The following is a 27,745-nucleotide window of genomic DNA, read 5'->3' on the forward strand; positions in this document are numbered from 1 at the left end:
CCACCACACCCGGCTAATTTTTTGTATTTTTAGTAGAGACGGGGTTAGCCAGGATGGTCTCGATCTCCTGACCTCGTGATCCGCCCCGCCTCGGCCTCCCAAAGTGCTGAGATTACAGGCGTGAGCCACCGCGCCCAGCCCGATTTTTCTTTTCTTTTTTTTTTTTGTTTGAGATGAAGTCTCACTCTGTCACCCAGGCTAGAATGCAGTGGCATGATCTTGGCACACTGCACCCTCCGCCCCCCGAGTTCAGGTGACTCTTCTGCCTCAGCCTCACGAGTAGCTGGGATTACAGGCACACGCAACCATACCTGGCTAATTTTTTTTTTTTTTTTTGAGGCAGAATCTTACTCTGTCACCAAAGCTGGAGTGCAGTTGAGTTATCTTAGCTCACTGCAACCTCTGCCTCCTGAGTTCAAGCAATTCTCCTGCTTCAGCCTCCTAAATAGCTGGGATTAGAGGTGCCTGCCACCATGCCCAGGTAATTTTTGTATTTTTAATAGAAACAGGGTTTCACCATGTTGGCCAGGCTGGTCTTGAATTCCTGACCTCAGGAGATCTGCCCGCTTCAGCCTCCTGAAGTGTTGGGATTACTGGCATGAGCCACTACGTCCAGCCAAGCCTCAACTGATTTTCTTTGTTCATTGGCCATTAGGATAGGTTTAATAATTATTTCCCAGTAAACAAGTACTTCCTGGATTTCTGATGTCATTTTAGCTTTCAGGTAGATGTTGGGAGAGATGGAAAAAGATAGTTTGATCTCTTCTTTTCCTTTTTCCTTTTTTTTTTTTTGGAGACGGAGTCTCCGTTGCCCAGGCTGGAGTACAACCTCCGCCTCCCCGGTTTAAGTGATTCTCCTGCCTCAGTCTCCTGAGTAGGTGGGATTACAGGCGCCTGCCACCATGCCCGGCTATTTTTTTTTTTTTTTTTTTTTTTTGAGATGGAGTTTCGCTCTTGTTGCCCAGGCTGGAGTGCAATGGCATGATCTCAGCTCGCTGCAACCTCCGCCTCCCAGGTTCAAGCCATTCTCCTGCCTCAGCCTCCCGAGTAACTGGGATTACACGCACGTGCCACCACACCCAGCTAATTTTGTATTTTTAGTAGAGATGAGGTTTCTCCATGTTGGTCAGGCTGGTCTCAAACTCCTGACCTCAGGTGATCTGCCCGCCCCATCCTCCCAAAGTGCTGGAATTACAGGAGTGAGTCACCGTGCCTGGCCCTAATTTTTTTATTTATGGGGTTTCACCATGTTGGCCAAGCTGGTCTTGAATTCCTGACCTCAGGAGATCCACCTGCCTCGGCCTCCCAAAGTGCTGGGATTACAGGCATGAGCCACTGCGCCTCGCCGACCTCTTCTTTTTCAAATAACTTAAAGATCTCTCTGCCTTTAATATCTGTCCCCTCCTTTACTTCCACTTTTTGTTTTTCTGATACATCCACTAAAAGTACCACTTTATTTTGCTCTGTTGAAAAATTTAAAGTGGATTCTTCAGGCTCCAGCCTGATTTCCTTATTGTTCCTCTCCCTAACTCATATACTTGATTTTAACCTCCTCCAACCTATTGTCAGCATCTCCGCCCTTCTTGCAACCCTCGAGAGACTGCTAAGCCCTCCAACTTTTTTTAACCCGTCTCAGAGAAGCTGTGTCTGACCTCTCCTGTATCCCTGTGCATTCCTGAGGGCTTGGAAGACCTTGGGCACCTTCATACGCTCTTGTGGTGGATGTGGGTGTGGTGACAAGGCTGGACCACCGGAGACAGACAGAGAATGGTCTTGGCGTATGGGACCTAATGCTAGCACAGATATTGTTCCAGGTTCTTGGGTTTGGCAGAGAAGGAATCAGTCAAAAAATTTCTGCCCTCAATGGGCTTTCATTCTGTTCCTGTTTATATAGTTTTATATAAACAGAAAGGTTATAAAAATAGGGTTATATGTTTCTAGCAAAAAGGGGTAGCTAAGGAAAGCAGTCGATGAGGTAGTAGCTCTGTCATTGAAACATGCTGTTGGAATCTGGCTTTTTCATTAAGATGTGCTGGCCTCTGAAGTACCCTCCTTTTGGAGAAGATGGTACTACCATCTTATTGGTAGTACTTGGATGGTACTACCTAGCTGGTTATTTGGCATTCCCTGTCTTTGCCTCCTTACAGTAGCAGTAGCTGAGACATAGCATTGTTTCAAATAACTTTTGGACAGGATGGGCTGTGGCTGCAGGAATGGACACAGCTTTTAGTCCTACTCTGTGCAGTTCATTTGATGTCAGCTCCCATCTGCATTTCTTTTGGTTGGGTTTGCTGGACATGATCTGCCTATGTGGCATTCCCCTGGAAGTCTGTTAAGAGTTCTAGGAGGGGCAGTAACCAGCCCTTTGTACTGAGTACTTCTCAAAAAGTTTCCATTAAATGCACCCTAAAAGATATATGCTGGCTGGGATTTACTTCACAATAATCTGAAGGGAGGAGGGGAGGGCTGGAATGGAGACATAGTGGGTCTGGCCACCAGCTGGTTAATGGGTTTCATTATACTCTTCACTTTGGTAGATGTTTGAAATTTTTCATAATTAAAAAAAAAATACCCTTATGGTCAAGGAATGATTACGTTAGTATTTTTACATTATTATATTTTGTATAAATAACCTTATATTGAGTGAGGTCTTTGGTTTTTTTGGTATTGATTTTAATGATTGGAGTCCATAGCAATTAGAACTGAATCAAGGTTAGGCTGGTGAGAAGTCTTCAAATGTGTGTTTATTAATCAGACTTAAAAACATATATAACATTTGGGTACCTCAGTTACAAGTCAACCCTCCTTGCATGTCCCTGTAAAGAAAAGTGGAATGGGCAAAGTTATGATCAGGTGCCAGAGAGTGGGCCTTTTAGAGGCTGAGAATATTTAGGTGTGAAGTATGGGAGAAATGAAATCCTACCACTTAAATTAGATTCAGGGGTGAGCCTGGTTTAGGGTCAGAAGCCCTATGAGACCCCACTACCACCACCACTACTGATGCTAATTTTGCCCCATCGTAGGCTGGTGTTTACTTACTCCTTTGTCTCTGTGCTTTAACCTTCTTTCTTCCTCTTGTCCCTTTAGTACTTTCTTGCCTCCCTCCACATCATCCCTTGCCCCCCGGACCCAAATCCATCTGTCTTGATCTCTTTAGGCTGATTTTCCTATATCATGTCCCATTCTAGCCATTCTAGCCCAGGCCCAGAAGCTGGCCCACAGTTCACTACCTTTCTTCATTTCTGCTTTTTAATGAGTGACCACTAGTGTTTGTTAACAAAAGTCATTGGACCACGAAGTGGCAGGCTGAGGCATGAAGACCCATTCATGTAGCCTTAAAAGATTTCAGGCAGTTGGCAAGTAAGAATTCTAAATAAAAATTGAAACTACCACCTGTATTTTTTCAGGCCGTTGATGCTCACTGCCATCAGCTGCATCCTCCCTATGGCACTGGTAAGTGTGGGAAGGGCTGGTGACAGTTTTGGTGGGCTGCTGGATTTCTTTTTTCTGGGGGAAAAGTCTATTTGCAAGCTATGTTGTTAACTTGTCCTTGAGGGCTGGAGAGCTTCAACCAGCTAGAGGAGACTAAAAAGATAAAGAAGCCACTGATCATGTTCATGGATATCCTTGGGGAACTGTTGTCAGGAGCAGGGGCTATTTTAGCATGTGCCTTGATCCGTATATAAAATTAGTATGTTCTGTGCACTATTTTGAGTAATAAACATGTACTATCCAAGTGCTCTGGGGTGTCAAATAACTGTTAAATTTCCTGGAACTCGCAAAACATTTTTTTTTGAAGATAGATGTTGGTTGTGTACTAGAAAGGGTCCTAAATGTCATATGTGCTTACCATTTCCTTCAGTAGCAGGAATTTATCTCTCTCTGGTATTTTAAGTTCTTTGTGGTCAGGGGACTCAAATGTTTGTTCCAATGACTAATTTAAACTTCTGATAAAGACTTGCTTGAATGCGGTGGAGGGGAAGGGACTTGGTAGAAATCAGAAAATAAATTTGTGGCTGTTATTAACAAACTTCAGGTGGACTTGCAATTTGTGATCTGAAAAATGATATCACAATCTGCTTACACTGAATAAAGCTGAAACAGAAGTAGGGCAGCAAGTCACAGAATTGCTAGTCTAAACCCACAAGCAAATTGCTATTGGAATTGCCTTACTTAAGATCCTGAACCCTGCAGCCGTCTCCTTGTAGCAAGCGGGTCAGAGGACACAGAGATTCAAAGTTTTATCTTATAAGGTAGTCTCCATTCTAAGCTGACAGTTTGATTTCAGTTCTCTAGTCTCTAACACCCTTAGACTGTGGAAGAAAGTGCCTCCAGAACAAAATGCTGAGATTGTAGTTTTGCATGCTGCTAACCACGTCAGTAACAGTGACTAAAGCATTCATATTCACTTCATTACATCTCTGTGAGAAAATCTTAGCATTATTGGCCCACAGCCTGAATTTCCCCTGGTCTTCATCCTCCATTCCTCAGTCCTGCTTGTGAAGCAGGCATAGAACTGTGTGACACATTTACTATGTTCTTCATTTAAAAAACAGAAAGGAGAACTTGACTCCCAAGCAGCCATCTACTCTAGGTTTCTAGGCCAGTGTAACCAGGTGGTAACTACTGAACATGTTTTGAGGGCCTGTGTCAGATAGTATTTTCCAAAGGTCATGAGCAAACACCTTCTGTCATCCACTATAGTCTGTGCATTTTAGAGTTTCAGTCAAAAACAGACTATAGAGGATGACAGAAGGTGTTTGCTCATGACCTTTGGAAAATACAAATGACCATAAACAAAGTCCTTTTTGACATGCATGTAGCACATGCTTCCTGAAGTAAAGATCTGGAAACCATCTGAGAGTATTGACATTGTAAATGCAATGGCAAAACAAAGCCATATTGGATTGAGGGCTACGGGTAATGCAGAGCAATGTGTAGGGTAAATGAGAACAGAGGAGAGAGAGCTCATTTCAAGCTGGAAAGAAAGCTCCCCAGTAGCGTCTAACCCATTGTGGTGCAGGTTTGGAGGACTCAGGGGAAGTGGGAGCATGGGCTGCGCTTGGTCTCTGCTCAGACCCCATCTTTGACTCTGTGAAAGCCTTCTCTGGACTACCCAGAAACTTGAGGGTACCCTTCACTCTTCACAATAAACTTTATGCTTGCCCCCACTTCTCTACCTTGCTCATACACTTTCCTTCCCTAGCTCCCAGTAAAATGAGAGAGTTCTTATCTTTGGGGCTTATGTTCATACTAAGGGGCAGGCACAAATGTGATTGCCCAAAGACAGTCCAGGGAGTGAGAAGGCAGGCCTAAAAGCTGTGCCTGTGGAAAAGTGATGTTTAAGGAGCTGGCTGAATGGGAGCAGAACATCCGGTGAAATACTCAGAAGCCTTGGTCAGGGAGATCAAGAAAGCCAGAGAAGGCCAGGCACAGTGGCTCACGCCTGTAATCCCAGCTCTTTGGGAGGCCGAGGCGGGGGGATCACCTGAGGTCGGGAGTTTGAGACCAGCCTGACCAAAAGGGAGAAACCTCATCTCTACTAAAAATACAAAATTAGCCGGGCGTTGTAGCGCATGCCTATAATCCCAGCTACTCGGGAGGCTGAGGCAGGAGAATCACTTGAACCTGGGCGGTGGAGGTTGTGGTGAGCCGAGATCGTGCCATTGAACTCCAGCCTGGGCAACAAAAGCAAAACTGTCTCAAAAAAAAAAAAAAAAGGAAAAAGAAAGCCAGAGAATATTGTAAAGTTATCAGCATTATAGGCCTATATGGAAATGACTTTATACTAGCACTATTATACTGTACTCTATAGTGTATACAGTCAGTTAACTTTAGTGAAAACTGTGTTAAAACTGTAAAGCGGAATTTGTTATTTTGAGGATTATAAATAAAAAGTCAAAGTATACTGTTTGATGCAGTAATATAAGGGTCAACCCTTTGTATATTGTGACGTATGATTATGTGAGTGATTGCCATTGAATTAAATTTGACAAACTTTCCGCCCTTTTATTATGAAAAATTTAAAAGAAAGAGCTTTAAATAATTGTACAGTGGACATTCATATACTATACCATCTAGATTATATAATTGCTAATCTGTTGCTGCATTTGCTTCATCATTTATCTGTCCATCAGTCAACTCATTTTTGAAACAGCTCTATTAAAGTTTTACATGCCATTAAACTCATCCATTTTATCTTTTTATTTTATTTTTATTTTTATTTTGTTTATTTATTTTTTTGAGACAGTCTTGCTCTGTCACCCAGGCTAGAGTGCAGTGGTGTGATCTCGGCTAACTGCAAGCTCCGCCTCCCAGGTTCACGCCATTCTCCTGCCTCAGCCTCCTGAGTAGCTGGGACTACAGGCGCCCACCACCACGCCTGGCTAATTTTTTTATATTTTTAGTAGAGATGGAGTTTCACCATGTTAGCCAGGATGGTCTCGATCTCCTGACCTTGTGATCCGCCCGCCTCGGCCTCCTAAAGTGCTGGGATTACCGGCGTGAGCCACTGCGCCCGGCCTTTTTTTTATTTTATTTTATTTTTTGAGACGGAGTTTTGCTCTTGTTGCCCAGGCTGGAGTGCAATGGCGCGATCTCGGCTCACCGCAACCTTTGCGTCCCAGGTTCAAGCGATTCTCCTGACTCAGCCTCTGAAGTAGCTGGGATCACAGGCATGTGCCACCACGCCCGGCTAATTTTGTGTTTTTAGTGCTAATTTTATATTTTTAGTAGAGATAGAGTTTCTCCATGTTGGTCAGGCTGGTCTGGAACTCCCAACCTCAGGTGATCCGCCCACCTCGGCCTCCCAGGAGTGCTGGGATTACAGATGTGAGCCACCACGCCCGGCCGAACTCATCCATTTTAAAGTGTACCATTATTTGAGTTTTATTAAATGTATACAACTATGTAGTCATTACCATAGTCCCAGTTTTAGAACATTTCATCACCTAAAAAATTCCCGTGTTCATTTATAGTTGATCCCTGTTCCCAAGTGACTACTGATCTTCTGTCTCAGTAGTTTTGCCTTTTCTAGAAATTTCATACAATTTGAATTATACAATATGTAATCTTTTGTTACCTGGTTCTTTCTCTTAGCATAATGGTTGAGGTTCATCCATATTGTATCATGCATCAGTAGTGTGTTCTCTTTTATTGCTGAATAATGATTTTCCATTGTATGGATAGTGCCACATTTTGTTTACCCATTCATTTGTAAGTTGAGGGACATTGGGTTGTTTCTAATTTTGGGCTACTACGCAGTATGCTGCTGTGACCATTCATGGCCAGGGCTTGATATAGCCATGTGTTTTCATTTCTCTTGTATAGATAACTAGGAGTGGGATTGCTGGGTCACATGGTAAGTGTGTGTTTAACATTTATTTATTTATTTATTTTTGAGACGGAGTCGTGCTCTGTTGCCTAGGCTGGAGTGCAGTGGCACGATCTCGGCTCACTGCAAGCTCCGCCTCCTGGGTTCATGCCATTCTCCTGCCTCAGCCTCCTGAGTAGCTGGGACTACAGGTGCCAGCCGTGACGCCCGGCTAGTTTTTTGTGTTTTTAGTAGAGTCGGGGGTTTCACCGTGTTAGCCAGGATGGTCTCTATCTCCTGACCTCGTGATCCGCCTGCCTTGGCCTGGGATTACAGGTGTGAGCCATCGTGCCCAGCCGTGTTTAACATTTTAAGAAATAAACTGTTTTCCAAGGTGGCTCTACTACTTTACATTCCCACTAGCATTATGTAAGGGTTCCAGTTTCTCTGCTTCCTTGTTAGCACTTGGTATTTTAGGTCTTCTGGATTATAATCATTCTAGTGAGTGTGTAATATCTTGTGGTTTTAATTTGCATTCCCTAATGACTAGTGTCATTAACCACTAATGTAATTAATGATCTTTCCTTGTGCTTATTTGCTATTCATACATTTATTTTTTGTGGTGAAATGTCTGTTCAAATACTTTGTCTGTTTTTAAAAATTGCATTTTGTGCCTTATTGAGTTCTAAGAGAGAATTCTTTACATAGTTTGAATTATTTTATCAGATGTATGATTTGCAGATATTTTCTCCCATCCTGTTACCTGTATCTTTTTTTTTAATCTTTTTTTTTACTCCATCTAGTTCTGCTTCCTACTTTTCCATTTTCTAAATGGTGTCTTTTGAAGAGTAAAAGCTTAATTTTGATGAAGTCCAGTTTATCTTTATTTTCTTTTTTTTAAAATTTTTTCTTTTAAGGATTGTGCTTTTAGTGTCATATCTAGAAATCTTTGCCTAAACTAAGGCACAATTTTCTTCTGTGTTTTCTTTTAGCAATTTTATAATTTTAGGTTTTACATTTAGATATGTGAATTCTTTTGAGTTAATTTTTGTGTGGTATGAAGTAATGGTCTGTGTTCTGTGTTTTGTTTGTTATGTATAAACAATTATTCAGTTGTTCCAGAACCCTTTGTTGAAGAGACTTTTTTTCTCCATTGAATTACATTGGCACCTTTGTTGAAAATTTACCATACATGTATGAGTTTCCTTTTAGACTCTGTTTTGTTCTATTGATCTATAGGTCTGTCTATTCCATTTTCTTTTTTTCCTTTTTTTACTCCATCTAGTTCTGCTTCCTACTTTTCCATTTTCTAAATGATGTCTGTTGAAGAGTAAAAGCTTAATTTTGATGAAGTCCAGTATCTCCACTGTCTTGATTACCGTATGTAGCTTTATAGTAAGTCTTGAAGTCAGATGGTGTAAGTCTTTCAACTTTGCTCTTTTCTTTCAAGATTGCTTTGGATATTCTGGATCCTTTACATTTCTACAGATTTTGCAATCAACTATTAATTTTATTAAAAAGCTTGTGATTTTGATTGGGATTTTCATTTTGATTGGTTTTGATTGTTGTGTTCAAAATCTGTAGCTGTGCTGCCCGGTATGGTAGCTATGTGTGGCCATTGCTCATTTGAAATACAGTCAGTTTGAATTGAGATGTGCCGTAAGTCTAAAATACAGACTGGACTTAGAATTAAACAAAGGATAAAAATAGATTATCAATGCTTTTTTATGTGTTACATGTTGAAATAATACAATTTCAGATATATTAGGTTAAATAAAATAAATTATTAAAATTCACCCACTTAATTTTTCAATTTGCTGCTATATAGAAATACTTTTATGGCTCTTTATTTGAATTCTAACATTTGGTTTTTGTATATATTGACTTTGTATTTTCTTTCTTCTTTTTTTTTTTTTTAATTTTTATTTTGTGACAGTGTCTTGCCCTGTCACCCAGGCTGGAGTGCAGTAGAGCAATCATGGTTCACTGCAACCTCAACCTCCCAGGTTCAAGTGATCCTTCTACCTCAGCCTCCCAGGTAGATGGGACAACAGGTTCATGTCACCATGCCCAGCTAATTTTTTGTACTTTTTGTAGAGACAGGGTTTTGCCATGTTGCCTTGGCTGGTCTTGAACTCCTGGGCTCAAGTGATTTGCCTGCCTTAGCCTCTGAAAGTGCTGGGATTACAAGCGTGAGCCAGTGTACCAGGCCAACTTTGTATTTTTTTTACCTTAGTAAATTCATAAATTCATTTATTAGTGTTTTTTTTTCCCCCCGTGGAGTTTCACTCTTGTCCAGGCTGCAGTGCAATGGCAAATTTTTAAATTAAGGATTTTTGTGTCTATGTCTGTGGAATATTGGGGTTTTTTTTCTTGGTTATGTTTTATCATGGTTATGCTAACCTCATAAAATGAGTTTGGAAGAAATGTCCCTTTCTTCTCTAGTTTCTAAAAGTGTTTATGTAAAATTAGTGTTGATAGAATTCATCAGTAAAATCCCTGGGCCTGGAACTTGATGGGAAGGGTTTCGATCATGACTTCAATGTCTTTACTATATAAAGAGCTGCTCAGTTTTTCTTTTTCATTTTGTGTCATTGTTGGTAAGTATTCTTCAAAGAACATGTTAATTTCATTTAAGATGTCAATTTTATTAGAATTAGTTTATTCATAACATTTTCTTATTTTCCCTTTAATGTCTGTAAGAATTGTAGGGGGTGGTCCATCTTCTACCTCTGTTATGGATAATTTGTTTTCTCTTTTTTCCTAATTGTTCTGTTTTATCAACTTTGTTGATATTTTTAAAGAATCCATTTTTAGACTTCGTTAATTTTTGCTGTTACTTGGATTTTATTTCTTTCTCTTTTTAATTGTTACTATTTTCTTCTTTTTACTTCGTTTTAACTTAGTCATCTTTTTCTAGCTTCCCTTTTTTAGCTGTAATACACGGCAGTGACTAAATTTTTCTAGCGTCTTAGGTTAGATCTTTATGTCATTGATTTTTGGACCTTTTTTAATATATACATTTATAGTTTTAAATTTTTGTGTAGGCATTATATTAGCTGCATCTCACAAATTATGTAGTATTTTTGTTATTCAGTTCAAAACATTTTCTAATTTCTCTTTTGATTCCTGCTTTGACACAGGGGTTCTATAGAAGTATGTTATTTAATTTCTAAATGTATGCTACAAAGAAGGGCATTATTGGTAGCCGACAGTTAAGAAAAACGTGGGGGTTCTGGAATCATTCAGTGAATTGCTGTGGGGAGGAATTAGGTGATGGGTCCTGAAGACTCTCTTCTACTAAGGCATATAAAGTTTGTCGTGTCAATACTGGAGAGCAGTGATGGGTTTTAAACAAGGTAGGAACTGATCCTGGCAAGAGTTAAGGGATCTGCAAGAATTGTGTTATTATTACTGTTGCATAAGGGTGTCAGGAAGCTCATCCTGAGGATGATGGAGTGGAAGGGATATACATTAAGATGCCTTTCCATGTGAGTGAGGCCCTTCTGATGGGAGTGCTGAGGAGAGGAAGAACTAGAGATTGGACACTGGAGTGGTGATGATGGGAGAGGGTAAAGTGGTTAAGGAAGAGTGAGACGTGGAGGAAAAGGCCAACAGTCCTACCTTGAGAGGAGTGGGAATGTGGTGCCCCCCACTGGCAAGATGGGGATACAAGAGGAAGAGCACAGAGTACCTGAACAGGTGCTGCAAAAGACATCATAGAGATCAAGAGGGGGTCATTAAGGCAGAAGGAAGTTAAGTATCTGATTTCTGTCAGCAAGATAAGGTATGAGAAATGTTTGAATTTGGCAACAAGGGAGTTTATATTGTCTGGTATATGTGCATAAAGAAAGAATATCTTAGTATTTCTACTGTCAGCAATTTTTTTTTTTTAAACACAGTCTCGTTCTTGTCACCCAGGCTAGAGTGCAGTGGCGCGATCTTGGCTCACTGCAACCTCTGCTTCTCGAGTTCAACCAATTCTCATACTTCAGCTTCCCAAGTAGCTGGGATTACAGGTGCCCACCACTATGCCCGGCTAATTTTTATATTTTTAGTAGAGACAGGGTTTCACTATGTTGGCCAGGCTGATCTCAAACTCCCGACCTCAGGTGACCTGCCCGCCTCGGCCTCCCAAAGTGCTGGCATTACAGGTGTAAGCCACCGCGCCTGGCCAGCAATTCTGAGTAGATTGAAATTCATCAATTGAAATCAACATCTTATCAAATTATGAGCCAAACTGAATTAAAATCAGGAATAATCTGTGAATTTTTAATTTATGATTTTGGCAGTTAGACCCCATAAACTTTGAAAAGTATTATAGTTATTAAACATGATTATTCATTTTCTTTTTTTTATTTTTTATTTTAGATGGAGTCTCGCTCTGTCTCCCAGGCTGGAGGGCAGTGGTGCGACCTCGGCTCACTGCAAGCTCCGCCTCCCGGGTTCACGCCATTCTCCTGCCTCAGCCTCCTGAGTAGCTGGAACTACAGGTGCCTCACAACGCCCGGCTAATTTTTTGTATTTTTAGTAGAGACAGGGTTTCACCGTGTCAGCCAGGATGGTCTCGATCTCCTGATCTCATGATCCGCCCACCTGGCCTCCCAAAGTGCTGGGATTACAGGTGTGAGCCACCACGCCCAGCCATTATTCATTTTCTTGAAACAGTGTCTTGCTGTGTCACCCCGGCTGGAGTGTAGTGGCGTGATCATGGCTCACTGCAGCCTCCACCTCCTGGGCTCAAGCGATCCTCCTACCTTAGCCTCCTAAGTAGCTGGGACTACAGGCACATGCCACCATGCCCAGCTAATTAAAAAAAAAATGTTTTGGCTGGGCGTGGTGGCTCACACCTGTAATCCCAGCACTTTGGGAGGCCGAAGCGGGTGGATCACCTGAGGTCTGGAGTTTGAGACCAGCCTGGCCAACATGGTGAAACGCCGTCTCTACTAAAATACAAAAATTAGCTGGGAGTGGTGGCAGGTGCCTGTAATGACCGCTACTTGGGAGGCCGAGACAGGAGAATTGCTTGAACCTGGGAGGCGGAGGTTGCAGTGAACCAAGATCGCGCCATTGCATTCCAGCGTGGGGACAGGAGCGAGACTTTGTCACAAAAAAAAGAAAAGGCCGGGCTTGGTGGCTCACGCCTGTAATCCGAGCACTTTGGGAGGCCGAGGCAGGCAGATCACGAGGTCAGGAGATCGAGACCATCCTGGCTAACACCGTGAAACCCCCGTCTCTACTAAGAAATACAAAAAATTAGCCAGGCATCGTGGTGGGCACCTGTAGTCCCGCTACTCAGGAGGCTGAGGCAGGAGAATGGCGTGAACCCGGGAGGCAGAGCTTGCAGTGAGCCAGGATCGCACTACTGCACTCCAGTCGGAGCAACAGAGTGAGACTCTGTCTCAAAAAAAAAAAAAAAAGTTTTTTTCTACGTATAGGATCTCACTATTTGCCCAGGCTGGTCTCAAACTTCTGAATTCAAGTAATCCTGCCACCTTGGCATCCCAAAGTGCTGAGATTACAGGCTTGAGCCACCACACCCAGCCTGTAACTATTCTTTACTCATGGTTTTATGAATATACAAAATGACTGTCAAAGAGATTCCACCATCTTAGGGTTTGCTCTTTAAACAGGGATGAGATTTCCTCTGGGGAATAGTGGAAATGAATTGGAGAATGGGTTTGCTGGAAACAGTAACCTAATGAATGGCACCCTTTTTGGCCCTTGATATGGAGGGAACAATAGATACCTTTTTTATCTCTGATCAGAGACTCAGATTACTCAGTAATTATCTTGAGACTCCTTTTGGACAAGAAACTTTCTAGTTCTTAATTTCTAGTTTTTTCCTCAGTTAATGTTTCTAGAAATAGAAAAAGCATTCATAGTGCCGGGCGTGGTGGCTCATGCCCATAATCCCAACACTTTGGGAGGCCGAGGCAGGACGATCACTTGAGGTCAGGAGTTCGAGACCAGCCTGGCCAACATGGTGAAATCCCATCTCTAGTAAAAATACCAAAAATAGCTGGGCGTGGTGTTGAGTGCCTGTAATCCCAGCTACTTGGGAGGCTGAGGCAGGAGAATCACTTGAACCCGAGAAGCAGAGGTTGCAGTGAGCCAACGTCGCGCCACTGCACTCTAGCCTGGGCGACAGAATGACACTCCATCTCAACAGAAACGAAAAAGAAAAAGCATTCATAAATAAATAGGACTTTTAATCCTCTGGTTACATGTTGATCTAATAGAACTGCAAGTTTCTTCTGAACACCACGTTGGTCACATGTGTTCCTTCTAAGTCATTAGTCTTTTTTTTTTTTGGCTTACATTGGTTGTTTACTACCCTGGATCCATTTTTCTTTTGGAAAAGATTTGGCCTTTTCTTTATAAGTTGTCTTGATAATACTTAATCCTAACTACCAACAGGTTGTTAGCTCCTTCATTAAAACAGCCCAGCAAGAGCTCTTCTTGATTCTACTGAAAGGTTTTCTCCTCACAATTGAACAAATTATAAAGGGTAACAAGGGGACAGGGGGTGAAGGACTCAGTTATGAAAGTGTTGACTGTGATAGATTCTAAATGGATTGTTGAGCTCTTTCAAGCATTAAAGACTAATGGTGTGAATACTAGTTCGTTCCTTAGAAAGCTCAGCTGTTTGCACTCAGACAGATTTTTACCTTTAATCTGGCTTAATATTGTTTAGAAGATTTGTCTTGGCCCTCCTGCCAGGAGGCCAAGATGGCTCAAGGTGGCCACTGCTTCCTCTGGAAAGCTGCTGGGGAGTTGAGATGGGGGTTCAGTCAGTTCTCTCTTGTGACCCAAATCAGGGAGAAGGTAGCCTCCTTGCTGAGACTACCTTTTAGAATATATTATTCTAGAGTATCATTTTCTCATTGTTTTTCTCCATCTCTGTGCTGCTTTTGCTCAGAGGACTCTGGGGAATCTGGCTTTCCTGTAGATCCTTCCTGGTGTCCATTACTGGATGAGGTGCAGTGACACTACATTTTCCCTTAATTAGTGGTCTCAGAATCTCATCAGGTTTGTAGTAGATTTTTGAGAGAGAGAGTCTCCAATCTTCTGTGTACTATCAACCTAATATGTGTAATTATCTCCTTTACTTTTTTTTTTTTTTTGAGACGGAGTCTCACTCTGTCATCGAGGCTGGAGTGCAGTGGTACCATGTCGGCTCACTGCAACCTCCATCTCCTGGGTTCAAGCAATTCTACTGCCTCAGCCTCCCGAATAGCTGGGATTACAGGCGCCCGCCACAACACCCAGCTAATTTTTATATTTTTAGTAGAGACGGGGTTTCACCGTGTTGGCCAGGCTGGTCTCGAACTCCTGACCTCAGGTGATCCGCCTGCCTCTGCCTCCCAAAGTGCTGGGGTTACAGACGTGAGCCACTGCGCCCGGCACTTTTTTTTTTTTTTTTTTTAAGAGACAGGGTTTTGCTGTGTTGCCAGGCTGGCTGTGGTGTTGAACTCCTGGGCTAAGCAATTCTCCCGCCTCAGCCTCCTGAGTAGCTGGGACCACAGGCATGAACCACTGTGCCTGGCAGTCACCCCCACCTTGATGTGGGGATCCCAGTAGTGTCTCTTACAGAAGGCTGCTGGGAGATGCATACAGCTGACTGTGTGTGTGTGTGTGTGTGTGTGTGTGTGTATTTATTTTTTATTTTTTTGAGATGGAGTCTTGCTCTATCACCCAGGCTGGAGTGCAGTGGCACGATCTCGGCTCACTGCAACCTCTGCCTCCCGGGTTCAAGCGATTCTCCTGCCTCAGCCTCCTGATTTCCCAAGTAGCTGGGATTACAGGCGCCTGCCACTATGCGCAGCTAATTCTTGTATTTTTATTAGAGACGAGGTTTCACCATGTTGGCCACAACTTAGCTGGTCTCAAACTCCTGACGTCAAGTGATCTGCCCGCCTCAGCCTCCCAAAGTGCTGGGATTATAGGCGCGAGCCACTGTGCCTGGCCTATCCTATACGTATTGATGTACTCTTGGCTGTTGCCATTAAAAGAATAGATTTACACCTCACCACTGTCCATTTTATAAAGTGGTAGGCATATCTCCCTTCACATTGTTTGTTCTCACCAGAACTCAGCTCTGCTGGGATATTCTGAGTTGGTCATTATCAGACTTGTAATCATTAGGAAATTCTTGGCTTCAGTAGAGGGTTATGTTGTTATCTGTAGGTGAGCACTACCTAGTGTGTTAATTCTGAGGCTTCCCTGTGGCTGTTGGTGCTGTTGAAATCAAGAGATCAGTGTTAAACTTTCTTGACCTTTCTAATGAAACAACAAAATTTTATTTTAAATCCACAGCTTAAAGACATACCATTTAATAATCAGCATTTGTTGAATGGCTACCCAGTGTCCAGTCCATTTCTGGGCTTTGTGGATCTGTGAGTCAACCCTGACCCCTGTTCTTAGTGTAAAGGGCCCATCTGTAGTGAAAAAAGATGGCAGCTGTTGGACATGGTCAGAATTCCTCTGAGTTCCTGGGTGGCATAGTATCTTTGCTAGGACTTGGTGGTCATGCATAATGAGACATGTAGAAGTCAGAACAGAAAGCATGGTGTAAGGCTGATTGGGCCCCACTGAGTACGAGAAGAAAGAAAAGGTTCCAGCAGGGAGTTCGTCTAAAACAGTATCACTTCATTGTTTTTTTTTTTTTTTGAGACAGAGTCTTACTCTGCTGTCGCCCAGGCTGGAGTGCAGTGGCGCGATCTCAGCTCACTACAGCCTCCGCCTCCCGGGTTCAAGCGATTCTCCTGCCTCAGCTTCCCGAGTAGCTGGGACTACAGGCACCTACCACCACACCCAGCTAATTTTTGTATTTTTAGTAGCGACGGGATGTCACCATATTAGCCAAACAGGTCTTAATCTCCTGGTCTTGTGATCCACCTGCCTTGGCCTCCCAAAGTGCTGGGATTACAGGTGTGAGCCACTGCGCCTGGCCCCACTTCATGTTTTTTAAAACTATTCGAGGGGTGAACTGACGTAGGTTGGAAACAGAGCAGGTCAAAACTCCCGTGCTGCAGGAGGATCACTTGAGACCAGGAGTTTGAGACCTGCCTGAGCAACATAATGAGACCCTCTCTCAACAACAACAACAAATCAACTGGGAGTGGTGGTGTGGGCTTGTAGTCTTAGTGTCTTGGGAGGCTGAGGTGAGAGTATTGCTTGAACCCAGGAGTTCTTGGTTACAGTGAGATATGATCATGCCACTGCATTCCAACCTGGACAACAAAACAAGACCCTGTCTGTAAAAAACAGAACAAAAAACTGTTGTGCTTATCAGTAGTAGGATCGTGTCTGTGAACAGCCACCGCACCGTAGCCCGCATGACCTCATCTCTATTTAAAAAAATAGATAGGCCGGGCACAGTGGCTCATGCCTGTAATCCCAGCACTTTGGGAGGGCGAGGCTGGTGGATCACGAGGTCAGGAGTTCAAGACCAGCCGGGCCAAGATGGTGAAACCCCGTCTTTACTAAAAATACAAAAATTAGCTGGGCGTGGTGGCGGGCGCCTGTAATCCCAGCTGCTTGGGAGGCTGAGGCAGAGAATTGCTTGAACCCGGGAGGCAGAGGTTGCAGTGAGTCGAGATCGTACCACTGCACTCCAGCCAGGGCAACAGAAGGAGACTCCGTCTCAAAAAAAAAAAAAAAAAGAAAAAAAGGTAAGGCCGGGCTCAGTGGCTCACACCTGTAATCTCAGCACTTCGGGAGGAGGCTGAGGTAGGCAGATTGCTTGCACTTAGGAGTTCAGGACTGAACTAGGCAACATGGAGAAACCATGTCTCTACAAAATATAAAAAAATTAGCTGGACATGGTGTCTTGCACCTGTAGTCCCAGCTACTCAGGAGGCTGAGCTGGGAGTATCACTTGAGCCCAGGAAGTGCAGATTGCAGTAGCCGAGATCATGCCACTGCACTCCAGCCTGGGAAACATAGTGAGATCCTGTCTCAAAAATAATAATAATAAAATAGGCCGAGCGCGGTGGCTCACGCCTGTAATCCCAGCACTTTGGGAGGCCAAGGCGGGTGGATCACGAGGTCAGGAGATCAAGACCGTCCTGGCTAACACGGTGAAACCCCATCTCTACTAAAAATACAAAAAATTAGCCCGGTGTGGTGGTGGGCGCCTGTAGTCCCAGCTGCTAGGGAGGCGGAGGCAGGAGAATGGCGTGAACCCGGGAGGTGGAGCTTGCAGTGAGCCGAGATTGCACCACTGCACTCCAGCCTGGGTAATAGAGCGAGACTCCATCTCAAAAAAAAAAAAAAAAAAAAAACAATAAAAAATAAATAAAAAAGCTGTTTGTATCAAAGACTGTATTTCAGCAGTTGTTAAAGTTTAAACAAGATGTCTTGTCTCTCTTTTCATTTTGTGATAGTGTCTGTTGGGGACGAATAGCTTTGTTAAGGACACAGAAGAAATATCAGCCATAATTTGGGAAACCTAGGCCTAGAGTCTATGTGGGCCTCTGCAAGAAAATACTGTGGCTGGCTGGCCAGCACTTTGGGAGGCCGAGGTGGGCGGATCACGAGGTCAGGAGATCGAGACCATTCTGGCTAACATGGTGAAACCCCGTCTCTACTAAAAAATACCAAAAAAAAAAAAAAAAAAAAGAAAAGAAAATACAGTGGCAGCATGCACGGGTCAGATGCCACTTACCTTGGAAGGAAAATAGAGACCCCCATCCTGAGTGAAGTAAGCTGTCTTGAGTCCTTGATTTTTCTCCAGATGTACCTGGACTGTAGGACAGGAAGGCACTCACTGATTGCATAGCCTTTGACACTCATTATATGCTGGGATGTGCCCTTGTTTAGTAGGTGCGCACTTGTCTCCTTTCAGGAGTGACTTGAGCGCTAGAAGGAGGGATCATGTGGTGTTCACTGTGTGTCTTCCCTCTGCTGCAGTTCTTATCTGTGGACCAGGCACATACTACCTTACAGGTCCATGGTAGCTCTTGTTTAAGGACTCAGTCCAGTGAGCAGACAATGTTCTGTGTGTTTTCTTGTCTCTCTAGCCGTAAATATGTTCCTACTTTCTCCTTGCTTTAGTAGTACCCTCATGGTTGTGTATTGCTCTCTCTGGGAAGCCTGATCTAAGGCTTCCAAACACATCCCAATCTTCTGTGATCTCACCCAAGTCTTGACACTTAGGGTGTTTTGTAACTAGCTTAACTTCCCAATTACAATTATAACATGTAGATGCTTATTTGCTTCTTTAACCTAACATTAAAATGTGAACTTCTAAGGCGGGTGAAGTGGTATGCACCTGTAGTGCCCGAGAGGTTGAGGTGGGAGGATCACCTGAGCCCAGGAGTTCAAAGCTGTAGTGTGCAATGATCATGCCTGTGAACAGCCTTGTATTCCAGCCTAGACAACCGTAGTGCAGCTCATTATTTAAAAAAAAAAAAAACAAAAAACGTGGCCGGGCACAATGGGTCACACCTGTAATCCCAGCACTTTGGGAGGCCAAGGCAGGTGGATCACCTGAGATCAGGAGTTCGAGACCAGCCTGGCCAACATGGTGAAACCCTGTCTCTACTAAAAATACAAAAATTAGCTGGGCATGGTGGCGCATGCCTGTAATCCCAGCTACTCGGGAGGCTGAGGCAGGAGAATCGCTTGAGCCTGGGAGACAGAGGTTGCAGTGAGCCGAGGTCATGCCACTGCACTCCAGCCTGGGTGACAAAGACTGTCTCAAAAAAAAAAAAGTCTTTCTATGTCAATAAACTTCTCAGTCTTTTAAAATAACCATGTAGTAGTCCATTGCATAGATCTGTCATATATTATTTAACTCATTTTTGTTGGATATTTAGGTTATTTCTAATTTTTTACTATTGTAAGTAATCCTGTGGTAAACATATCCTCTGTCATTTCCTCAGGGAGACTTTACAGAAATAGAATTGCCAGCTCAATGCACCTTCTGAGGTTCTTTAGTAGCTATAACCATGTGCTTTAAATGTCCCCTGAGAGCATATAGAGGCCAGAAAGGCTGCCCACAAATTTCGAAACTGTCCTTGCAACTAGGACTGATTGGCTGCTGGGAATTCAGTGATTTTAAACTGAGTTTTGGGTTTTTATATTTTGTTTGTTGTTTTCTGGTGTTTCTGTAGGGTTTATGCAAACCCAGGCCTGGGGATTTTCTTCAAGTAACAGGCCTAACTAGAGATGTGCTTCCGGCGTACAACCTCCTACAGCAGCTTGAGGGAACATATATGACATGAAGGAAACTCCAGCCCTGCTGCTTATATTATTAATAGATGCTAGGTTGTTATTTACTGTAAAATGAGTGTCTTTAAGTTTCAGATAAAATTAATTTTCTTGAAAGATTTATTAATGAAAACAAAGATTGAAAATCAAGAGATTCATGAAATCACTAAGATTGTAAGAGTCTGAACTTAAAAGACAAAGCAGAGAACCAAGAGGAGGAATTTGGTAATCCAGCCTGGGCTTGGCATAATAGACATGAATGTATACAGTTCTCAAAATGCGAAACACTTTAAAAGAAAATGCAGTTATAATTCTATTTTTTTCTTTCTTCTTTCTAGGTATCTCATTCAGTTGCTAAACTTATATTAGTTAATTTCCACTGGCAAGTTTCAGAGATATTGGACAGGTAAGGTATTTGGGGGAGGAGAGAGAACATTGCCCATAGCTCCCCTCTCCGTGGTGATTATTGTTTACATTTTGGACCATATTCGACTATATTCCAATGTGCATAGTATATTTTTAAAACATTGGATTCTATTTTACATCCTCTTCTCTTAATATGTTGTGAACTTTCCCCATGTCTTCAGTATATTCTTCTACCCCAGTTTTAATACTAGCACAGTATTCTATCATAGATATTCCATACTTTTCCCAAACCTCTGTTGTTGGACAGTGAATTCAGATTTTCTTTCCCATTGTTAATTTTTAATCAGTGCCTTTCTAGGTAACACGCGCCAACATCTTTTACTTCTTTTGGATACGTCAACTTGAGGATTGTATCATAGTACGAGTTGTATTTCCTTTAGAAAATGTAGGCTGCTGGCCGTATGTGGTGGCTCATGCCTATAATCTCAGCACTTTGGGAGGCTGAGGCGGGCGGATCACCTGAGGTCAGGAGTTTGAAATCAGCCTGGCCAACATGATGAAACCCCGTCTCTACTAAAAATATGAAAATCAACCTGGCGTGGTGGTGCACTCCTGTAGTCCCAGCTACTCAGAAGGCTGAGGCAAGAGAATCGCTTAAACCCTGGAGGCAGAGGTTGCAGTGAGCCGAGATTGTGCCACTGCACTCCAGCCTGGTGGCAGAGTGAGACTCCATCTCAAAAAAAAAAAAACAGAAAGAAAATATAGGCTACTTTACCACCCACCACCTCTACCAGCAGTGTATTTGAGTATTTCTTTCCACCTCCTCCAGAACTAGAGATCTTAAGATACAGACCTTAGAGTCTCAAGATGTCTTACAAGTTGTCAGGAAAAGGGGCACCTCCTCCTCTGCATCCTCTGTAGAGATCTCCTATGCTCACCCTCGGAGGCATGTGCCCCTGTCTAGCACAGTGTTTCTCATCCTCAGCATTATTGACATTTTAGGCTAGATAACTCTTTGTTGTGGGGGGCCTGATCTGTGAATTGTAGGATGTCTGGCAGCATCCCTGGGCTCTATTAGAAGCCACACCTCTAAGTCCTTGGCAATCAAAATGTCTCCAAACATTGTCAAATAACTCGTGGGGAGCAAAATTCCCTCTGGTAAGAAGCACTTGTTACCATTCCTACTCTTTCACACTGCAGTAAGTCTTCCTTTCTCGTATGGTATTTTTTTTTATTTTTATTTTTTTGAGACAAAGTCTCACTCTGTCACCCAGGCTGGAGTGCAGTGGCACAACCTTGGCTCACTGCAACCTCCATCTCCAGGGTTCAAGCAACTCTCCTGCCTCAGCCTATGAAGTAGCTGGGATTACCAGCACTTGCCACCATGCCTGGTTAATTCTTGTATTTTTAGTAGAATTTATCTACAGAGGAAGATCGTGCCTTTCCTTCTCCGGGCTGAACACAACTGGGAAGGACAAACCAGCTGGAGCAGCTCAGCACAATCAGGAAAGAGCAAATTCGTTCCTGATTCACTAACTGCACTCATCCTGTGTGCTCAAGAACGGAATACATTTAGATGGAATTGCAGATGAACTGCTGCTGCCTTATTATTATACTACTGCCAAAACTCTGGAACCACATAGGTTCTGGCAATAGGATATCTCTCACTGCCCACACTCTTTCAGCATAACTCAGGAGTGGAGATTTGGATGGCAAAAGATACTTAAAATATTACTGTGGGAATTAGGAATAAAACGGGCCCCTCAATAAGGATAGCCGAGGGAAGCATTCTGACTAGGTAGAAATCACATAGATGAGACATAATTCTTTTCTGCTCCAATTCCTGGTATCTTGGAAATATGTTGACCTGGGCTTTGTGTGGCACTTTTATTGCCACTTGATAATTCTGTTATAAATGGAAAATTATTGTAGGTAACTCTTACTGTCACGTAATTTTTCTGGAGTTAAATATAGAAAAGGAATTATTGGCTATAGCATACGCGTAGTTTTGTCTTTGCTAAATAATTCCAGGTTGTTTTCCAGAGTGATTTACCACTTTACACGCTCAGCAGTGGTATATAGGTGTTCCTGATATTGTAAGACTTAAAGTTTTGCAGTTTGGTGGATGTAAATGGCATCTAATTGTTTCAATGGTCCTGTATTATTAAGGAGGTTGAGAATCTTTTCATATGTTTAATGGCCATTTGTGCTGCCTCCTCCTTTGAAATGCCTGTTAAGTCTTCTCCCCATTTTTTATTGAGTTATTTTGTTATTCCAAATGGATCCTTCCCCCTTCTCCCATGTCCAGTTCCTAGAACCAAATGGATTTTTAGGAGTTTTGTTTACTCTGAATACTGATCCTTTGCCAGTTATTTTTTTTATTTTTATTTTTATTTTTATTTTTTTTAAAGACAGAGTCTTGCTCTGTCTCCCAGGCTGGAGTGCAGTAGTGCAGTCTCTGCTCACTGCAACCTCCACCTCCCAGGTTCAAGCAATCCTCCTGCTTCAGTCTCCCAAGTAGCTGGGATTACAGGCATGAGCCAACACTCCCGGATAGGGTTTCACCGTATTGGCCAGGTTGGTCTCAAACTCCTGACCTCAAGTGATTTACCCACCTCGGCCTCCCAAAGTGCTGAGATTACAGGTGTGAGCCACTGCGCCCAGCCATATATATAGATTTTTTTTTTTTTTTTGAGACAGAATCTCGCTCTGTCTTGCAGGCTGGAGTGCAATGGCACAATCTCAGCTCACTGCAACCTCTGCCTCCCGGGTTCGAACGATTCTCTTGCCTCAGGCTCCCAAGTAGCTGGGACTACAGGCACGTGCCACCATGCCCAGCTAATTTTTGTATTTTTAGTAGAGACAGGTTTCACCATCTTGGCCAGGCTGGTCTCAAACTCCTGACCTCAAGTGATCTGCCCGCCTCGGCCTCCCAAAGTGCTGGGATTGCAGGAGTAAGCCACTGCGCCTGGCCTAGAAGTTTATATATTGAATTATCTTCCAGCTTATGGCTTGGCTTTTGACTTTGGTGTCTTCTGATGAATTGAGGTTCTTAAATGTAGCATGATTTATTGGGCTTTATATTTTTTATTATTCCTTTATATTTTGCATTTTCTGTCTTGAGAAAAAAAGTCTTTGTACTGAGATAAAAGGAAGCTTGGTTCTGTGAGAAAGTAGAGACAAAGATGCTCTAAACATCTTTCTCTCTCCTGTTATTGTTCAGGGGTAAAAATGTCTTTAGCTTCTGATTGCCTTCATTTCTGCTTTTTGTTTTGTAGATACAAGTCCAATTCTGCTCAACTGCTTGTTGAGGCTCGAGTTCAGCCTAATCCATCAAAACATGTGAGTGTCTATTACTTGAATGAGGCTTCTCCTAATTGCATGTGGTTCTTGCTTTGGCTTACAGTGTCCTTAAGAGCTATCTTTACTTGGCTGGGTGCAGTGTGGCTCACGCCTGTAATCCCAGCACTTTGGGAGGCTGAGGCGGGTGGATTACGAGGTCAGGAGATCGAGACCATCCTGGCTAACACGGTGAAACCCTGTCTCTACTAAAAATACAAAAAAAAAAAAAATTAGCCAGATGTGGTGGCAGGCACCTGTAGTCCCAGCTGCTCGGGAGGCTAAGGCAGGAGAATGGCATGAACCCGGGAGGCGGAGCTTGCAGTGAGCCGAGATCATGCCACTGCACTCCAACCTGGGCGACAGAGCGAGATTCTGTCTCAAAAAAAAAGGAGCTCTCTTTGCTTTGTTTATAGTTCAACATGCCCACAATATTTGTTCTAGTATTGACTTAAATCTTCTGTTATGGTTTGAAAAGTTTCCTTACAGATAGGGACTAAGTCATTGCCTGTCCTTGGGCCCTCTCCAGCCCCACTTTCCTCTCTGCACTTTCAGCCTGCACTCCATTCCTTCTGGGTGCTTTGGTGTGTCTGAGATTACTGCATATGTCTTCTGTTTGTGCCTTCCCTTCCTAGAATGTCCAGACTCTGGCTCCACCTTTGCTTATAGGGAGGGAATTCACCTTTAAAGACCCCAGTCCGGCCAGGCACGGTGGCTCACGCCCATAATCCCAGCACTTTGGGGGGCCGAGGCGGGCGGATCACTTGAGGTCAGGAGCTTGAGACCAGCCTGGCCAACATGGTGAAACCCCATCTCTACTAAAAATACAAAAATTAGCCAGGCCTGGTGGCGCATGCCTGTAATCCTAGCTACTTGGGAGGCTGAGGCAGGAGAACTGGTTGAACCCGGGAGGTGGAGGTTGCAGTGAGCCAAGATCGCACCCCTGCATGCACTCCAGCCTGGGCGACAGACACTCCATCAAAAGAAAAAAAAAAAAATCTAAGCCACCTCTGACAAAGCCTGTCTCCTGGATCATTCCCCTGGAAACTCACCTAATTATATCTATAAACTTTTACATATGTGTTATAGTGATTAACTCATATCATTTTACCACCCCTACCATAGAAGCTGTATTTTAACAATGCATAGCAATTTCCTGTGTATCTAGGAGCTAAACGAACATATGTCGAATATTTTTTGAATGAGGGCCATGCTAAAAGAGATCTTGGAAGGCAGAATTGGGGCTTAGATCACCGCATAATTTCTGCAGCCTCTTAAGACAAAGGTTTCCAGAAGCAAAATGGATAAACATGAGAATCCAGTTCTTTTCCTCAACTTGTTTTTTTATATTCCCAGTAAACTAAAAAGAACCTAATGTTCTTGTAAGTGGACTTTTCCATTGGTTTGTGGTTTTAGCCAAGGTCCCCAGATTGTCTTTCTCTGCCAGTTTGTGTAGCATGATGTGGATTCTGGAGTTCATGCTATACAGTTATTTGCACACATTCTAGAAGAGTTTCTTCCCCTAGTTGGTGTCTCCACATCCCCCCCCCCCAATATTAATTACATGTGACATCTGGTGTATTAAGGATAAGTTGTAACTTGGTAAAGGCTGTAGTATTTTGTGGTTTGGGTACGTCGATATAGTGAAACCACTGTCCTTGACAAGTAAAACTACAGTGTTGGCTGTTAGAAGATTTATAAACTCATCCTCTAATAACCTTTGTGACTAGGTTTCTAGTAGTTGTGAGGGGCAACTCTGCTGTGCTTAACAGGGGTAGTCTACAAAAGAAACCTGATAGCTTCTAAAAGAATTTGGACTAAGTGACTTCTAAGGACCTTGGCAATTCTGAAACCCTGAGTTTTTCAGTCTGCCATTATAAACCACTGTAAGTTCTCATTTCAGCCTTGTTTCTGCCTCTGAATCCTGGTGATTTTGCAAGCCCAGCCCAGCTGCCACCTCCTTCAGGAAGCCTTCCTGGTATATACTTTTAGCTTAGTACCCTTGGGACTCAGAGTCCACACATTGCAGTTGAGCTCTGATACTTGTTGCAGGGTGAGGATCGCTTTCCATGCACCCGGCTGCATGAGGTACCCTTATGGCCTCCTGGACCTGACTCCTCTTTGGCTCATGTGGCTCTGTTTCTCTCCAGGTTCCCACATCCCATCCCCCTCACCACTGTGCAGTGTGTATGCAGTTTGTGCGAAAGGAAAACCTACTCTCTCTGGCCTGTCAGCACCAGTTTTGCCGTAGCTGCTGGGAGCAGCACTGCTCAGTTCTCGTCAAGGACGGCGTGGGCGTGGGTGAGTCTGCCACAGAACTTATAAAAAGCTGGCATGAAGTGTTTATCTTTGACTCTGCCTTTTCATGTACTCAAGTAAACTGAGTATTTTCTTCTGAGCCTGATTGGGGTTTTTATCATCAGCACTAGTGATTTTCAAATACATCCATACAAACAGTGACAAAGTTTTCCCCAGTCCTCAGCAAAACGAGAAAACTAAATATACTGTTGTAAATGTTGGCATGAGTGCAGAGCTACCTTCTCTCACCTTTTGGGAGAACGATCCTTTAAGCTGCCTACCTTGATTCCACAAGTGGCAGCCATAACTCAGAAATGCCCACAAGAGTTTGCTGCTATTTAGGTAACATAGCACAAATCAAATTTGATGATTAGTTACAGAAGTATTTGTTATACTGTGATTTGATGATACTGAAACACATTAGCATCGCATTAATTGATATCTGCAAAGTCCCACAATTGGTGATAATCACCTCTAAATAATGTTAAACATCACAAAACTCAATTGTTAGTCAAGAACCTATATAAGGATTTTTAAAATGGTTTTGTTATTTAATGGTGCCGTTAGTGATACAATTTGGGATAATATTTTAGTTTCATTGCTGTGAAAATATGCTAATTTCTCTCTTCTCTTTGAATAAATTCTGTTGCTTGAAGAGTTTCTTTTATGCAACTTGGATTTGTTGACAGAACTAGGTGGGCAAGTTGTGTCTTCTGCAGTATGCTTGCCCATCACTTTTTTGGTTTTTTGTTTGTTTGTTTGTTTTGAGACAGAGTTTCGCTCTTGTTGCCCAGGCTGGAGTGCAATCGCATGATCTCAGCTCACCACAACCACTGCCTCCCGGGTTCAAGCGATTCTCCTGCCTCAGCCTCCTGAGTAGTTGGGATTACAGGCATGCGCCACCACACCTGGCTAATTTTGTATTTTTAGTAGAGACTGGGTTTCTCCATACTGGTCAGACTGGTCTCGAACTCCCAACCTCAGGTGATCTGCCTGCCTTGGCCTCCCAAAGTGCTGGGATTACAGGCATGAGCCATCGCACCCGGCCCCATCAGGTTGTTTTTGTTCAACAGGAGTCTCTTGTATGGCTCAGGACTGTCCACTCCGTACACCAGAGGACTTTGTGTTTCCATTGCTTCCCAATGAAGAATTGAGAGAGAAATACAGGCGCTACCTCTTCAGGGACTATGTGGAGGTATGGCCAGCCTTTGTTCTGCCCTGTCTTCCCGGGCCTACCTTCCATCAGAGGGTCACCACAGTTACTTACTTTGTAGACTAGGCTGACATTAAGTGATAATGTTCAAAGAAAGCGCTCCATGGCTTTAAAAAAAGTTTGAAAACCACTGGAGTGATAGTGAAGAGTACAGGCCTTAGAATCAGACACATCATTGTGTGAAACTTGGATACTTCCTTTCTTTGTGACCACTCTTTTTTTTGCGTGTGTGACTGCCTTGCTGTGTTGCCTGGCTGGAGTGCAGTGGCGCAATCTTGGCTCACTGCAACCTCCGCCTCCCAGGTTTAAGCGATTCTCCTGCCTCAGCCTCCCAAGTAGCTGGGACTACAGGCATGCACCACCACTCGCAGCTAATTTTTGTATTTTTAGTAGAGACGGGGTTTCACCAGGATGATCTTGATCTCTTGACCTCATGATCTGCCCCCCTCGGCCTCCCAAAGTGCTGGGATTACAGGCGTGAGCCACTGCACCCAGCCTCTTTCTTTCTTTTTTTTTTTTTTTTTAACCTCTGAGTCTTGATTTTCTCTTCCATAGACAGACCTCCCCACCTTATACATAGTTGCTTAAAGAAGCTATTGTGTGTCAGCGGGTGAATCCAAATTAGGCATATTTAGGAGCTGCTGTTACATTCAGTTTCCTGTGTGGTTGAGCAGAGAGAAGGGGTATTGCTTTTTGAGTAATTGGAAAACTTGTCCAGGATTCAGCATGGTCACTTTTGGAGTCCTTTCCCTCTATTAGGCCATCTGCTAGGCCTGCTGATTCCATGCAATATAATTTTCTTTTCTTTTTCTTTTTCTTCTTTTTTTTTTTTTTGGAGACAGGGTTTTACTCTGTCACCCAGGCTGGAGTATAGAGGCACAAACATGGCTCACTGCAGCCTCTGACCTCCCAGGCTTAAGCAATCCTCCCACCTTAGCCTCCCGAGCAGCTGGGACTACTGGCGCGCACCACCAAACCCAGCTAATTTTTGTATTTTT

General features: G+C 43.2%; 1 protein-coding gene across 1 annotated transcript in view; it reads left to right on the forward strand.

Annotated features, from left to right (window-relative positions):
- The window catches only part of ARIH2 (ariadne RBR E3 ubiquitin protein ligase 2), a gene marked incomplete at its 5' end in the record, with an annotated part of 60,546 nt that overhangs the window by 18,773 nt on the left and 14,028 nt on the right, over positions 1-27,745 (forward strand). Inside the window, 4 exon segments of the mRNA NM_001280136.1 lie at positions 19,870-19,937; positions 23,176-23,239; positions 25,387-25,537; positions 26,608-26,729. Coding sequence (NP_001267065.1) covers positions 19,870-19,937; positions 23,176-23,239; positions 25,387-25,537; positions 26,608-26,729 — 405 coding nt within the window.

The sequence above is a fragment of the Pan troglodytes genome, chromosome 2, assembly GCF_028858775.2.
Source record: "Pan troglodytes isolate AG18354 chromosome 2, NHGRI_mPanTro3-v2.0_pri, whole genome shotgun sequence".
Taxonomy (NCBI): domain Eukaryota; kingdom Metazoa; phylum Chordata; class Mammalia; order Primates; family Hominidae; genus Pan; species Pan troglodytes.